This window comes from Arvicanthis niloticus, chromosome 6, assembly GCF_011762505.2.
Source record: "Arvicanthis niloticus isolate mArvNil1 chromosome 6, mArvNil1.pat.X, whole genome shotgun sequence".
Taxonomy (NCBI): domain Eukaryota; kingdom Metazoa; phylum Chordata; class Mammalia; order Rodentia; family Muridae; genus Arvicanthis; species Arvicanthis niloticus.
In genome coordinates, this window is record NC_047663.1 from 103,565,557 (window position 1) to 103,581,837 (window position 16,281).

Here is a 16,281-nt window from a genome sequence, read left to right on the forward strand (position 1 = left end):
GACTGGCACTATTAGAAGGTGTGTCCCTGTTGAAGTAGGCATGTCACTGTGGGTGTGGGCTTTAAGACCCTCATCCTAGCTACCTGGAAGTAAATATTCTACTAGCAGCCTTCAGATGAAGATGTAGAGTTTTCAGCTCCTCCTGCACCATGGCTTCCTGGACACTGCCATGTTCCTGCCTTGATGATTAAGCCAGCCTCAATTAAGTGTTGTCCTTTTTAAGACTTTGCCTTAGTCATGGTGTCTGGTCACAGCATGTAAAACCTTAACTAAGTGTGTACACATACACTTTTTTGTGGTGCTGTGCCTCTATGCCAGGTGAGGCCTCTGCCATGAGTCATACTCCAACCCTTGATAAATGCTTGTGAACACTAAACATTTCTGTTCTTTCATTTGCTTAGCCAGTGACTAGGTCCATGGTGTACCCTTGTTCATGTGTTCTTAGTGGTATGAAGATCACAGATTATAGTACATATTTAAGAAGACACACATATACAAAGATACACTTATATAGGTAATAACAATAAAAGAGGCAGCACTTGGGAGGCAGAGGCAGGCAGATTTCTGAGTTCGAGGCCAGCCTGGTCTACAGAGTGAGTTCCAGGACAGCCAGGGCTACACAGAGAAACCCTGTCTCAAAAAACAAAACAAAATAACAATAAAAGAGAGACCAAGAATTAGAAAGAAAGCAAGGAGGTGTATGATAGGGGTGTATGAGAGGCAGTGGAAGGGAGAAAATGATGTAATTATCTCAAACAACAACAAAATCATAAACACCTCAGCTCCCCAGTTACAGCAGAGGTGCTGATCATGGACCAGGTGGGACAGGAGTGACGCCAAGTGACAGAGCTGCAGGACTTCAGTGGCCGTACAGCTCTGTCCTGGTGCATGATGGAGCTAACATCTGTTTTGTATTCTAAGACAGAATCTTGTTTATGGAGCCCAGGCTGTCCATAAAACCATGATCCTCCCGCCTCAGCCTCAGCCTGAGTGCTGGGATTATATCACATTCCGTTTTGCCACTTAACTATGATGAACGGAAAGGCCTAGGATGAGGAACAGGTTGGCACCCTGATGTTATTGTGCTTACACCCAGTTGCTGCCAGAGAGATTCCTCTTTCCCGGTAACCCAGATACTGTTCTGCCATTGATTGGTGTCTCTGAGCAACATATTTTCATTAGTCATCAAAGCTCTGCCATGCACTCCAAATTAGAAAAGTGAGTTAGGAGACAAATCATACAGCCCAGTTTGAGTCCAGCTCGAGTCCCAGTTTGGCCTCTTAAAAACAGTATGAGCAGGTACCTCCTTAAGAGAGCATACCTGGTTAGGGGTCTTGAGGATGCTGCCAGCAATGAACTGAGCAGTTAACAGAGTGGCAAATGTTACTTGCAACTGTGATATTCCTGGCCAGCTGAACGCCAGGAAAAGGGAAGAGCAGAGGGACGAGGAGGGACACGTGACTTGGGCTGTGTGGGTGGGAGAAGTGTGGGTGGAAGCTAGAAAAGAAACCAGTACGCACAGAAAGATTTGAGAGACAAACAGGGACGATGAAAGCCACTCCAGCCTAGACATGTGATGTTTACGATGCCAATCGAGATGAGCTCAATGGCTGGTGGGGAATTCAGAACTGGGGTTCAAATGAGAAATTCTGAGTACCCCAGATGCTGCAATCCTATTGGAGTAAGGGCACTGCACAGAGGATGAGTTTGGAAGGAAGAGAATCAAATGTGACGTTTAGGGGTGAGAGCATAATTGGGAAGGCTTTCAGGAAACCAGGTCTGACTATCGACGCCCATGCCAAGGGCCTGTGGTCATCTTAAAAAGCAGAGGCCTCTGGACACACACAGACACACATAGACGCAGACGCACGTACACACACACACACACCTGGCTAGAGCCGCCTGTAGCTCTTCCTCTTTCTTTGCCAGCTGCATCTTGAGCTCTGCTATCTGGGCCTGCAGGTCAGCGATCTGTTCATGGAAGTCACTGGCATCACCCTCTAGTTTCCTCTTGAGTTTCTCCAGCTCCTGCCGGCTCTTCTCCTCTTTCTTCAGCCTCACTGCAACAGAGCCAGGGCTACCTCAGTCGGGGAATGCCGCCAGGAAGAGGCATGTGTCTTTCTCCCTGGGCTATGGGCACTGCACATTCAGCCCTAGACCTTCTCCAGTAGAGGGGACGCCAGGCTTGGGGAAATGCCACCAGAGTGTGCCCCCCCACAGTGTGGGGCCCAGGCAGAACCTTTCCCAGGATAATCTGTCTTTCTAACAGTTCCTTCCTGACTTTTTCTGCTTTACTTGTTTTCTTAAAAAGATTTATTTGGGGCTGGAGAGATGGCTCAGTGGTTAAAACACTGACTGCTCTTCCAGAGGTCCTGAGTTCAATTCCCAGCAACCACATGGTGACTCACAGCCATCTGTAATGGGATCTGATGCCCTCTACTGGTGTGTCTGAAGACAGGGACAGAATACTCATATACATAAAATAAATTGTTTTGTTTTTTTTTTTAAGTTTTATTTTATGGGTATATGTATGAGCATATATATGTGAGCACACGTGTGTGAGGGAGACTTTGGAGGCCAGGAGAGGCTGTTGGATCTTGCACAGCTGGAATTACAGGCATTTGTGAACTACCTAGTGTGGTGCCGGGATCCAAACTCTGGTCCTCCTGATAGAGCAGAAAGTGGTCTTCACTGCTGGGCCATCTTTCCGGTCTCTAAGGAATTAGTTTTTAAAGTCACTATGTGGAATAGGAGGTTCTGTGAGGACATTTTCATAGACACCCATGATGGGGCTTTGCTTGTATTTGCCTCAATTCTTCTCTTTCCCTCTTCCTCTCTTCTCTGGTTGCCTTTCTTTATTCAGAGGGACGCTCTTTCTGCTTTCATGGCTTTTCTTTCTTAAAATCTGATTCCATGTGAGAGAAAAGGTACTGTTCTTTTTCTTTCCTCTCTTGCTCAGCCACCTGCCCTACCTTAACACCCCTTCTTTTCCATATGTCTCCTTCAACTTTCATGTCTTATGCATATGTACTTATTTAAAATCTAGATTCTGGATTGGGGATGGAGCTCAGTTGATAGTGCTTGTCTTGCATGCATTTGGGTCCAATTCCCAGCACTGCATCAGCTCAGCACAGTAGTATTACTATGTAGTGTTACCTGTTATACCAGCATTTGGGAGGTGTAGGCAGTAGGATCAGGAACTCGCAGCTAGCTTTGGCTACATAGTGAGTTTCAGGCCTGCCTAGGCCACATGAGACCCTGTCTCTAAAAATAAAGTAAAATAGGACCAACAGGAAGACTTAGCAGGTATAGGCACTTGCATCCAAGCTTAACAATCTAAGTTCAATCCCCAGGTTCTGCAGAGTAGAAGGAGAGAGCCAATTCTACAAAGTTGTCTTGTGACTTCCATATACATGCTGTGACATGCATGAGCATGCACACATATATGCATACATATTTCACACATATACACACACCACACAATACACACTACACATACACACACAGATATCACACCACACATCATATATATAAGCACACACATACACACACACCACACATACCATACATACACACAACATATACACACTGCACACACACACATATTACATATACCACATATACCATACATACAAATACACACATATCACACATACACACAATATATACCATACATGCATACATACAACACACACATATATAAAGCACATATACATGCATACACACTTATCACATACACCACATATACCACACATACCACATACACCACAGATACCATACATACAAACACACACCATACATAATACCATACATACATACAACACACACATATATACCACACATACATATACACTTATCACACATACCACATACACCACAGATACCATACATACAAACACACACCATACATAATACCATACATACATACAACACACACATATATACCACACATACATATACACTTATCACATACACCACACACTACACATACCATATATACAAACACACACATATCACACAGACACCACACATACCATACTTACACACACCACACATACACACACATGCACACATGCACCACACATACCGCATACCACACACATACACACTCAAAAAAATAAATGCATTTTAAAGAATATAGAAAGTAAAATAATATGAATTTATAAAACAAAATATTAAAATCTATATTCCACATATGAGAGAAAGCGTGGTATTTGTCTTTTGAGGCCAGCTCATTTCACTTAACATGGCTTCTGTGTCCACTCATGTCCCCACTCACCCTCCAGCTCTGAGATCATGGACTCATGCTTGCTCTTCAGCTTTGTGAGGTTTTTAGCCTTTTCTTCCTCTTCTGCTAGGTTGGTTGTCAAGTCACTGACCCTCTCTTCAAGTAGTTTTCTTTCCTTTGGGGGAAAGGGGAAACAACAATGTAAAGAAAAATCCTTATTTTAACCCCAGGTGCTAGGAGTCCTGGATTGTAGAAGTTCCCACCCACGCTGTCCACTTCCTGCTTCATGACAGTGTGTCCTGTATACTCATGTACAGCTAGGGGACGTTCCCATTCCTGCCTTGACAGCTTGTCTCTGCATCAAGTCCTTTGCACAGCAGGTCAGTGTCCTATTCCTAATTGATCCTCAGTTTCCTTTCACCCTCCAGAAAGCCTCCTTAGAGATCTTCCTTCATCCCCTAGTGTTCCACTTCTAGCAGGGTGTACATCTTCAGACCCTGGTTACAATGGTAACAGTTCCTTCTATCTCACTAGAGTGTAAGTTGCGGTGCAGGGCCCTGGCTTCTTGTTCCATGAGTCTTTTGGTCCACAATGGCCCAGCCCACAGAAGGCCTAGCTGATGTCCAGCTTGAACTAATGAAATACACCTGGCTGGTGATCACTAACTGAAGTGGCTGCTTGTCCCCCATTTTCATAGGGTGCTTTTACTGTTAGTGCTTGGCATTCCATGTCCCAGGCAAGCCTGGCACATCTAACTCACTTTTGAAAGCTTATTGTTCTGATCGTCCATAACCAAGATGTCATCCTCCAGTTTCTTGATCTTGGCCTCAGCGGTGACCTTCTCTAGCTGTAGTTTCTGTCTGGCAGCCTCCTCCTCCTCCAGTTGTTCCTCTAGGTCCTTTGTGGGAGGATAGACAGGGGTCACAGCTGGAACCAAGTCACTAGTGGAGACTGAAGCTAGCCAGCATGGCGGCTGGGATGAGTACAACCTGTTCTTTGCTGTCTCCTTAAGAAAGGAGGGAGCCCATGGATGCTACTGTGCTTTGATCCACATCAGTGTCCTGAGCTTACTGGGGAGTGGATACCATACTCCAGATGTTCTTTGATGCTCATTTCTTCCAGAGGCAGGGAATTAGGCCCCTTGAGTGTGTGTGTGTGGGGGGGGGTAAGAATTTTCAACCCAATTGGAAGGAAGTAATAGATTGTAACCTCTGAGGCCTGAGCTATGAAAGGCATCATGGCTTCTTCCTTCCTCCTTCTGGGGGCAGTTCATAGCCAAAATGTGAGGAAGCCCAAGCAGCCAGATTAAGTGGCTGAGGAACTGGCACCTCCTGCTAACAGCCATGTGAATAGGGCACAAAGGTCTTCTAGCCTGATTGACCCTTCGAATGACTAGCCCTGGCTGGAGTCTTAATTGCTAACCCCATGAATGTCCATAGCCAGAACCACTCAACTAATCCTCTCCCCAGTTGCTGAATACTAAAGTAAATATAGATTGTTTGAAGCTGCTGTATCCAAGCTGCTACAGTGTAATAGCCGACACAATTATTCTTTACACCAAATTGTTACCAGGAAGGGGGTCAGCATACAGAAGACAAGACAGTAGACAGCAGGCTCTGGACACTTAGATTCAATTCCTGCCTTAGTTCTGTGGTGTGAGACAGATTGTTCTCTCAGCCTTAATCCACCCATCTTCCATCTTCAGGGCCATGTTTTTATCACCAGATGCCTTCACTGAGAATCTAGTGAGTCTATTCCCACCACAAGCTGCCCCTACAATGTCTTACCAGCATCTGCTGAGCCATCTTCTTCCTCTCAGCCTGTAGTTGTTGGCCCCGGTCCTCCTCTTCCTCCAGGCGGGCCTCCATCTCATGCAGGATCTCCTCCAGTTCCTGCTTCTTAGCTGCCAACCGGACTCTCATCTCCTCAGCCTCGGCATACAGCTCTGTCTCTGCCTGCAACTGCTCCTGCAGCAGAGTCTTCTCCTCAGCCAGCTGCATGCAGGATGAAGATGCGGGATTAGGAGGTGGGCTGAGCCCTTGGCTGTGCTCCCAAGGCTCACTGCACACCTGTCTGTACCTGAGTGTGCTTCTGCTCCAGTTCCTTCAGCTCAGTCTCTGCCTTCTGCTGCCGCTCCTTGATCTTCTGCATCTCCTCCTCCTTGGCCTGCATCTCCTCCTCCTGCCGTGTCACCTGGAGCAATGGCTTTACCTACATGTATGTAAATAGCCATTGTTAGTGTTTTGGCTAAAGGAAGCCATTTTCATCAAATATTAGATTGGTTCACAGATGATTTTACTAACACCCATCTAGGTGACACTGGGCAATGTCAGGAATATTATCAGATGTCAAAACTGGGATGGGAGATTCTACTGGCATTAGTAGGCAGAGACCAGAGATATAGCTTATACTCTAGAACAGTATCTAGGAATATCTTCCACAAGTCAGAATTGCTAAGCCCAAACTATTAGCATGGCAAATGCGAGGGACCTTACATTGTTTCCTTTTCTCTTCCTCTCTTCCTCTCTTCCTCCCTTCCTTCCTTCCTTCCTTCCTTTCTTCCTTCCTTTCTTCCTTTTGTTTTTTGTCCAGTGCTGGGGATTGAACCCAGGGCTGTGTGCTTTCCCACTGAGCTACACCCTGAATCCACAGGCCTCTCATTAGGCCAGTTTATTAGAACAAAATGAAAGGAGAAAGAAGCAAGGGAGTTGGAGATGGTTATTCATCCTTCACCGCTGTTTTACAGTTACGGTAACTGTCCGAATACTGCATCCCATGCATTCACTTTCCTGTTTAAAAACAGTCTTGAAGGTTAGCTATGGTGGTGTGTGCCTCTAATCCCAGCACTTGGGGGACAGAAGCAAAAGAACCTCTGTGGGCTCAGAATCAGCCTGATTTACATGGGGAGTTCTAGACCAGCCAGAGCTACCTAGAGACTCTGTCTCAAAAGAGAGAATACGAAGGCAAGTGTTGAACTGAATGCATAGTTTTTCTGTTTCACCATTTAAAAATCACAAGTTTCTTAGCTCACGGTTTACAACTTTGGTCTTAGAGAGGCATTGTTTTTACTAGTTGGTCCCCCACCACTATCCCCATAAACAACTGAACCAATGACTCTGCTGAGGAAATGCAGCCACGGTCATGCAGCTGTGGAGGGTGCCCTGGAATCCTGCTTTCCATTGTGGAAGATGGTTTTCTCAGGTGAGTTCCTTGGAATGTGGGTTCGTGGGAACATTTGCAGAGAGCAGATTCCCCTCAGGCTTCTTTCCCAGCTTGTCTGGAACCCAGAGCCTCTGCCAATGGACTCCATGGCTGCCTGCCTTTGCACATTTAGCAGGATTTGCCATTATCTGTCTCTTCATTATCGCCTGCTTCTCTAGTTGGCTGGCATATCCATGGAGCCAGAGACCATGTATGCTGTAGCATATACCTGGCATACAGCAGGTACTCAGTAAGTACTTTCTCAGGGGAAGAACTTACACACTCAAGGTCATAGAAGGGAGATTTGTAAGTTTGCAGCCAGTGATGGGCCAGTGGTACCCAGAGGCTCTGCAAGCTGCAAGGAATAAAATGAACTACCAATTCAAACAACAAGTGTGGGCTTCCTACTTAATCATTCTGAGCAAAAACACCAATCCTAAAAGGCACTATGGCACAGGACTCCATTTAAATCTTGAAACAATGGAGGTTCCGAAGGGAGGGCAGAAGTGTGCTTGTCAGAGGGAAGTGGGTTTCTGCACTAGAGTGATAAGATGGATTTTCGAGGTGACAGAAACACTTTGATCTGCCTTAAGTCATGACTGTAACCCCACCAAAGGGGTAGAACTTCACAGGTCTGCATGTGAGGTCCGACTTCAGGTCTCAGATTCAGAGCCACTCTGGAGCACCTCCATTCCCACATCTAGATCCAAGTAGGGCTTGGGGCTGTGAAAGTGGAGGTCAGGGAAGTGGAGGCGGTCTGGAAGGCGTAGGGCCAATCACTCACTTTAGTGAAGAGCCTCCACCATTGCCAGTTGCGGAGCTTCAGGTAGGCAGCGCAGTTCCTCTGGATCACCTTCATGGCTGTCAGCTGTTGCTGCCTCTTGGTAAAGGCCCTGGGGAAGTGAGGCAGGGAGCCATGAGGAGCTTCCCTCACGGCTCATGCTGTCAGTTCCTGCATTTAGACAGATCTTTCCGAGCAGGAGTACCAGCATGTTCTTGGGAAATCAAGCCTACCTCCCAGAGCCTTTCTCAGCAGGCAAGCGAAACTTGCAAATACTTGGAATCAAAGCTAGAAATGATATCTAAGGAAAAGTTGTAAGCTATGTTTCTGCAGGGGTCAGAAGAATCCCCGCAGAAACATAGTGGTGCCAGTTGAGTTCTGACAGACCTATTTATTTCTTGGTAGTATTTCAGAAATCTCAAACCTCAACTCAAGCCAGCACTATATTTCTTAAGGGCTTCTAAATTATAGAATGAGCTGGCTGTGGTGGCGCAGGCCTTAATTCTGGCACTCAGGAGGCAGAGGCAGGTGGATCTCTGTGGGTTCTAGGCCAGTCTGGTCTACAGAGTTAGTTCCAGAACAACCAAAGGCTAAACACAGAAACCCTGTCTTGAAAAACAAACAACAGTAACAACAAGAAAGAAAGAAAAGAAAAGAAAGAAAGAAAGAAAGAAAGAAAGAAAGAATAGAGGGGAGGGGAGGGGAGGGGAGGGGAGGGGAGGAGAGGAGAGGAGAGGAGAGGAGAGGAGAGGAGAGGAGAGGAGAGGAGAGGAGAGGAGAGGAGAGGAGAGAAATAGAGAATGGCGACTGTAAACCCATTACACCATGGTAGCTGCCGCATTGGCTGTGGGGACATTTAAGAATAGCCATTATTATTAGGAAGATTAATTATTTTGAGAATAGTAATGGTGACAACAGAGAACTTAATTATAACATTTAACAAATTAGGTCTGCTGTTATGCTAAGTGTGCCCCAATTTCTGGCCTTAACCATATGGAGTCTCTGATAATCAGCTTGACCCAATTAGGGTTCTTCAGATGTGGTGTGGGCTATTCTTGATGATAGCACACACTCCAGGTGCTAGCACCCTGGGGGATCTCTCTGGGTGTCTTTCTTTGATGAACCTGAACCTTCACCTAGCCACCAAGCAGGACAGACAGATCTCTGAGTCTTCTGAAGTCCTAGTTTAGTAGTAAATCCTATTTGGACATGGGGCTAGAGACACAGCCACAGAGTCTTTCCTCTGAAACTCTAAGACTTCTGAAATAAAAACCAGCCACACTTCATTTCATTAACTCCCCTTTAACAACTTCTTGAGGTAGAAATGATTGCTCTCAGGAGAAACCTGAGCACATTAGATGAGAAATTGAGAATAAGAGCCCAGGTTTGCATTCCCCTCCTACTGGATGGGTTACCTCTCCAGCCATAATATGAGGGGAGCTGCCTAGTCTTAAGGCAACTCAACATGCCATGTTTGGTTGATATCCCTGGGAGGCCTGCCCTTTTCTGAAGGGAAATGGAAGAGGAGTGGATGAGGAGGAGAACAGGTAGCAGGGAGAGACTGGGAGGAGAAGAGGGAGAGGAAACTGTGGTAGGGATGTAATACATGAAAGAATAAATTTAAAAAAACCCAACCCATATCTAAAGCTCTCAAGCCCATTGGCTGTTATTCTGTCCTTCTTACATCTATAACCAACATATGCATTTCAGTTGGAAGCTACCTTTTCCTCTCAGGCAGAAGCTGTTGATTAAGGACACATCTTAAGAGAGATGACTTCTTGGAATTAGACAGTCTCAACACAGGGCTGGAAATCCCTTTCTCTGGATTTAAGTTTCTACTATGCATTTGCAGTAAGTTTTGGGATACAGGAAACTGTGTTTACTTTCTGGCCAGGTAGCCACGACACATCGCCTGGAAAGCCATGATGACATCAGTAATCTTCAGGTCTCGTTCCTCCTCTAGGTGGGCCAGGACCCCCGTACGGAAGAAGATTTTGCTCTGCCCAATTCTGTACAGGTTGGGGTCAAGTTCAAGAGCTTTGATCTGAGAAGGGAGGAAGAAGAGTCACCATTTTCAACTGGGTCATTTAGTCAGTGGTAACCATCCCACCCAGATCAGCAACTGGCAATATGACCCGCATCGGGAAGGTCACAGTTGGATGTCTGGGAGGGTCCAGGTTTAAGCTCACCATGAGAATGCAGGCTTGCTTTCCATCCATGAAGCCTTTGGGGATGGCATTCGCTGCCAGGATCTCATAGCTTAAAACACAGGACAGAAGTCAGCCAACACATCTCCATCATCTGTGCTCTCTCCAAGGCTAGCTCCACACTGCCCCACCCCAGCAGGCTCACCGTTGCCGGAACTCTTGGAAGACGATCCTGTTGGGGAAGCCCTGACGGCAGATGCGGATGCCTTCCAACACACCATTGCACCGCAGCTGCTCCAGCACGAGAAACGCATCCAGCTTGCCAGACTGTGGGAATGGAGGAGACCAGTGAGCACTGGGACAGCAAGCCCTGCCAGAAAACATACCTGGCAGCCTGTGGGGTCTTAACCGGGTTTAGCTGAAGGACAGTGTATCTTGTTACCATCTCTGGGTTTCCACAATTTGGTCCTATTCTTCTCATAATCCCCATTGTGTTTGGTGGTGCCAGCACCCCTGGCCAGAAGCTGAAGCTGTTATTCCCTCACTACCCTCTCCCTTTCTTCTGAGCCATCACCACCCTTAGCTCTTTCCTCCCATGTCTCTCCCAGTAAGTTTCTTTAAAAAATAAAATAAAAACAAAAACAGATGTGGTGTACATTTATATACATTCATGGTTTTGCATGTCTATGAGAGTACACATGTTTGCATGTGTATGTGTACACGATATGTGTGGTGTGTGTGCGATGTATGTGGATGTGGATATGTGTGTGTGGTTGTGCATTGTGTGATGTCTGTATAGTCAAGTGTGTTTGTTCACATTTGGATGTACAAAGTTGGTGTCAGAAATCATTCTCTCTCTCTCTCTCTCTCTCTCTCTCTCTCTTTTTCTTTTTCTTTTTCTTTTCTTTTTTTTTTTTTTTTTTTTTTTTTTTTGGTTTTTCATCCTGGAACTCATTCTGTAGACCAGGCTGGCCTCGAACTCAGAAATCTGCCTGCCTCTGCCTCCCAAGTGCTGGGATTAAAGGCGTGTGCCACCACCGCCCGGCGTCAGAAATCATTCTCGATCACTTCTTTCTTATTCATTGAGGCATTTACTCATTTACTCACTCACTCACTCACTCACTCACTCACTCACTCACTCAAACTCAAAGGCCAGTAGTACCACTAGTTTCTTAGTTGGAATTCTGGGGATTCCCTGTCTGAGGATTCTAGTATTTATGTGGGTTTCTGAGGTTCCAAGTCCCACTTGTATGGCGAGCACTTTAAATGGCTAAGTCATCTCCCCAAACTACTTTTTAAGGCCATGTCTCTCTCCACTGTCCAGACAACCACACCTTCTGACCTGATTGTCTCCCCGCAGCCCTGCCTGCCTCTTCTAACTCATTTGATCATGATCTACTGCTTAACTTCCTTCAGGAGTTTCCTACAGACAGGGTGCCAGTCTCTAGCTCCACAAGCTGGTACAGTCCCACCTCTATTCCATACACTTATGTATCAATATGAAACAAAGGGCTGGGAGGATGCCTCACTCCATAAAGTGCCTGCCTTGTAAGCATGAGACTCTGGGTTCAGATTCATAGAACCCATGTAATAAAGCTGGGCATAGCAGCGTGGACCTATAATCCTAGAACTGTAAGAAGGGCAGAGACAGGAGGAATGTGAAAAGCTGGTAGACCAGCTCAGCTGTCCTACATGATAAAGCTCCAGGCCAGTAAGAAAGCTTCCCCACACAGAAATAGAAGGTACCTAAAGACTGATACCAGGACTTGTCTTCTAAGCTCTGCAGTACACTCTGTATGTATACCCCCACATCCACAGGCATGTACACACACGTGCACACAAACAAAAACAATACAAAATTACCTAGCTATAGTTTTCTTGCCTAAAATTAATTTCTCACCTCTATACATTTCCTTACCCCAAGATTTTGGCCTAAAACACCTCCAAGCATACTCATACCCCACTATGCATTTCACCAAGTTGATGATACACACACCTTTTAAAATGACATTTATATTTATGTTGTATTTGGGGATAGGTGTGGGCACAGGTATGCCACAGTATATATGTGAAGGTCAGGGGACATCCTGCAGCGGTCAGTTTTTCCTTCTACCATGTGGGTCTCAGGGATGGAACTCAGGTCATTAGCCTTGGCAGCAAGAGCCTTTGCCAACTCAGTTCTCTCCCTAGCCCGTTTACCCATGCTTAAAGTTCTTGAGGCAGAGGTAGCTAGCAAAGATTTTTTGTTATTTTTCCTAATTTACCATCGTGCTTCTAGCCTGTGTGTCAAGGTCCCTGTGGTCTCCCATAACCTTAGCATCAATGACATTTCGGGCCTACTAATTCTCTGTTGTAGGCTGAGCTGTCCCTCAGGTTCCCTGGCCTCTCTCTCCTATATGCTGTAGCAATCCTCTTCCCACTGTGGCAAGCAAATGTGTTTCCAGTGATTTCTTCAACACTGTATTCCAACTGTCAGTCACAAATGGCAGCTTGACAAACATTTACTGGAAGAATGGAAGGATTGGTGGCCTCACACGCCATGCTTCTAACTAGCCAAGCATTCTCTAGAAAGATTCCCTCCTTTGTTCCCTCTCTCCCTTTATCCCTTCTTTCTTTCCTTGCTCTCCCTTGCTTTCAGGCATGGAGAGCAGGTCCAAATCCAGACAACTTTCCACATGTGTAGGTGTAGGCCTTCCTTGAGGGTGCTCAGGGCAGGAACCATTATCAGACCTCTCTTTCTGCATGTCCACCTCATCGGTATTCCTTATTGCCTCCCAGGTTCCTCTCTCCAGCCCCCACCCCAGCACTACTCCATAGGCAGGCGGCTCAAGTTGGGATATGCCTCACCCTCTTCTCGTGGTTGGGGATGATGCAGCGCACAAAGTTAGGCGTGGTGTTGCGCAGTGTGGTCATGAGCTTCCCCAACTGCTCTTTGTAGAGCTGGCCCACGGTGCGGAACATGCCCTTTTTGGTCTTGGAGGCACTGGGCAGTGAACTTTCAGTCATTTTGGCCATCTGGTCCAGCCCCACAATGCGGTCCACTGTGGGGTACACGAAGGGTGACATCAGCTTCTGGGCTCTGCCACAAGCCAGAGAGCTGAGCTGTGAAGACGGCGATCAAGGGAGGTATTTTGTGCAGGTGATACTCTATGGGAGACGACAGATCCCATCTGGGTAACATTCCCAATCTTTCCCTCTGGAGGTCAGTTAAGCTGAGGTAAGAGCCTCTAAGTAGTGTCAGTTTGGGCATCCTTGAGGGCACCTGAGTGGCAAGATAAGCCAATGTCCTCTGTTCTTGTCACAGAGACCAAAGGAGTCAGTTTTATTCTTGGTATTAACTCACTGGCCTGGTCCTAGCACCGTGTTCTAAGTTCAGTTTTCCTTTTTTAACAATGAAAGCAGTAGCACTATCCTAAGGACGCAATGTGGGGCATAGAGAGCCCTCAGCTCCACAGTAGCCTTCAATACTTCCTTTATCTCCGGAGTTTTCTGAGAACTAACCGTGTATGGGCCCCAAGCACTCACCAAAGACCCTGGCCATTTCTCCCCATAGGTTACTGATCTTTGACAGGAGGCAGACGGTGAAGTGTTCTTATATCAGTTGGTGAGCTGTGGTTAGAAAAATCAAGGATAGAGGGAGGGGGAGAAGGAAGGAGTGGGAAGAGGGAAAAGAAAAAGAATGGAACAAGAGGAAAAGGAAGGAGAAGGACCTTCCTTCAACAGCGTGATGAGGAGTGTGCCTGAGAAGCTGATCTCTGAGAATTTACAGAGAAGGAGGAGGTATGGTGGCCCACCATCTGTCCATGCAGACATAGGTATCCAATGAAAGGACATTCTAGTTAGAGGACACAGCAGTTGCTCTGAGGAGGACTGGTAAGTGCTTGATAGACTAGGTATTAGTGGGTAATATTAGCACAGGGAGCTTCTGCTTTGGGCAGGTGCCCAGACGCATAGCCATAGTCTTCCTGTGCTTTCTCTGGGACAGAATGAGAAGCTCTAAGAGTCCAGTAGGTGCTGCTACTGTGCCCAGGAGATGCAGCACTAGATGGAGCCAGAGCATCCTATGTGTCCCAGCCTGTGATTTAATAGGGAGGCCCTGGTGCAAGGCTGAGAACCACTGGTGAGAGCCAACCTCACACAATTCCTATGGCAAGTGAGACATGGTATTGACCCCGTTTACAAATGAAGATATCCAGGCTCAACAAAGTTAGTCAACATGCTCGAGGTCATACTGATACATGGCAGAGACAAGAAGAGTCTGCGACGTGTGTCCTTTTGACTTCAGAAGGGGACTGCTTCATCATGCCCAGTTATACCATTTTCAGGGCCGTGAAACGGGACTTTTTTTGGTGAGTCCAGAATAGGGTGGGGATGCTTAGTGTCCCTTGTTTAAGAAGAGGCTATGAACTGAATTTTCCAGAAAAAAGGGGCAGATCCATGTTAAAGATTCTACAAGGCTGACAGATTAGTGCTGATGGAGAGTTGGAATGGTGCAGATTCCGAGCCAAATCATCTTGGGCTATCTTCAGATACTAATGGCCATTTACTGTCTCCATCCATGCCCGACCTAATATAAATCTGACTATCCTATGAAACCTTTGAGGCTGTCTTAACAGACCCCCAACTTCCGTTGGCCCCAAAGCTAAAAATATTGTTAGGTCCCCACCAGAGTCCTTAAAAGATTGCCTTGATTTATGACTTCCTTTTGTTATGGGACATTAAAATATAATGAAACCATTTCCACATTGAGACATGCCATTTGAAATGTCCTGAATCTGTGTTCTCCATTCACAGTCACTCCCACTCAGCTAAGGATAAGCTCTTACTTTCTATGAAGATGTATAAAACAATAAGTAGGTCTGAGGTGTTCAGTCTTCTGGCATAAAGCTGTGTCAGGATAGGAGGGACTTACCATCCTTCCACAGGTCAGCCACAAACTTGTCTGAAGAGGCATTGAGGAGTGACGTCACATTGTCATTTAGTGGGTCCATGTTCTTGGTCAGCCAGGCACTTGCATTATAGTCCACCTGCCAAAAGCCACCCTGCCATCAGGCTCAGAAACTTACTGCAAAGCCCAAATCCTCCCACATTCCTCTCACACTTGTAGACATCAAATGAGAAATGACATTTTTGAGAGAGCCACCCATATCAAGGAAGAAACCAGAAGGTCAGAATCTTCAGGGATCCTATACGGATGCCATACAGGGCATCCACCTGTGGAAGCTAGTGCCAGAAAAACCTCTTACTGTTCCACGGTCTCAGAGATGCCACCTTCTGCCAGAGTCTCAAACTTAGCCCCAGAAATGGCCAAGGAAGCTAATGGTGACAAAAGCCATCTTAGATACCCTGTATCTCCCCTACGCCTGGGCAGTTTGACAAGAATCCTCATTCTTAAATTGAGCACAGGGCTTCCCCCACTGTCTGATAAACAGGATTCTTATAGCTAAGGCTGTACTGTACTGCAGCTCATTGTAGCACTGGGGATTGACCTTGGGATGTCAAGCAGGGTATATACTCTAGTTTGTTTTCTATTGCTATGTGAAACACCTTGACCAAAAGCAGCCTAAGGAAACTAGTTCTGCATGCCAGAACAAGCTATGGCTTTTCTTTTTAAAATATTTTTTTATCTTATAAGTGTGGATGTTTTGCCTGCATGTATCTGTGTGCCATGTTTGTGTGGTGCCAGCAGAGGTGAGCTGTAGCGTTTCTATGCTGTTCAGGACACACTAATATCCAAGATGATAGTGACAATGGTGATGATCACAACAATGATGGTGTCAGCTAGCACAGTTCCCTCAGATGAAACACAGTGGTAATGTCAGGGATTCCTGTGAATCTACAGAAGACTCATTGGTGCCCTCACTCCAGGGGCCTTGCCTGTTGGGTTTGCCATGAAGCAAGAAGAAGTATTTGGAGTCTTTCCA

At 46.2% G+C, this 16,281-nt stretch overlaps 1 protein-coding gene across 4 annotated transcripts in view; it reads right to left on the reverse strand.

Annotated features, from left to right (window-relative positions):
• Myh11 (myosin heavy chain 11) overlaps window positions 1–16,281 on the reverse strand; it is a 96,751-nt gene that overhangs the window by 19,787 nt on the left and 60,683 nt on the right. For all 4 annotated transcript variants that reach the window (XM_034504857.2, XM_076937473.1, XM_034504859.2 and 1 more), the window contains 11 exons: window positions 15,270–15,384; window positions 13,205–13,398; window positions 10,563–10,684; window positions 10,400–10,469; window positions 10,094–10,254; window positions 8,214–8,322; window positions 6,308–6,439; window positions 6,016–6,222; window positions 4,989–5,126; window positions 4,280–4,403; window positions 1,889–2,060 (listed from right to left, as the gene is read on the reverse strand). In XM_034504857.2, coding sequence (XP_034360748.1) covers window positions 1,889–2,060; window positions 4,280–4,403; window positions 4,989–5,126; window positions 6,016–6,222; window positions 6,308–6,439; window positions 8,214–8,322; window positions 10,094–10,254; window positions 10,400–10,469; window positions 10,563–10,684; window positions 13,205–13,398; window positions 15,270–15,384 — 1,544 coding nt within the window. The remainder of the gene's footprint in view (window positions 1–1,888; window positions 2,061–4,279; window positions 4,404–4,988; window positions 5,127–6,015; window positions 6,223–6,307; window positions 6,440–8,213; window positions 8,323–10,093; window positions 10,255–10,399; window positions 10,470–10,562; window positions 10,685–13,204; window positions 13,399–15,269; window positions 15,385–16,281) is intronic.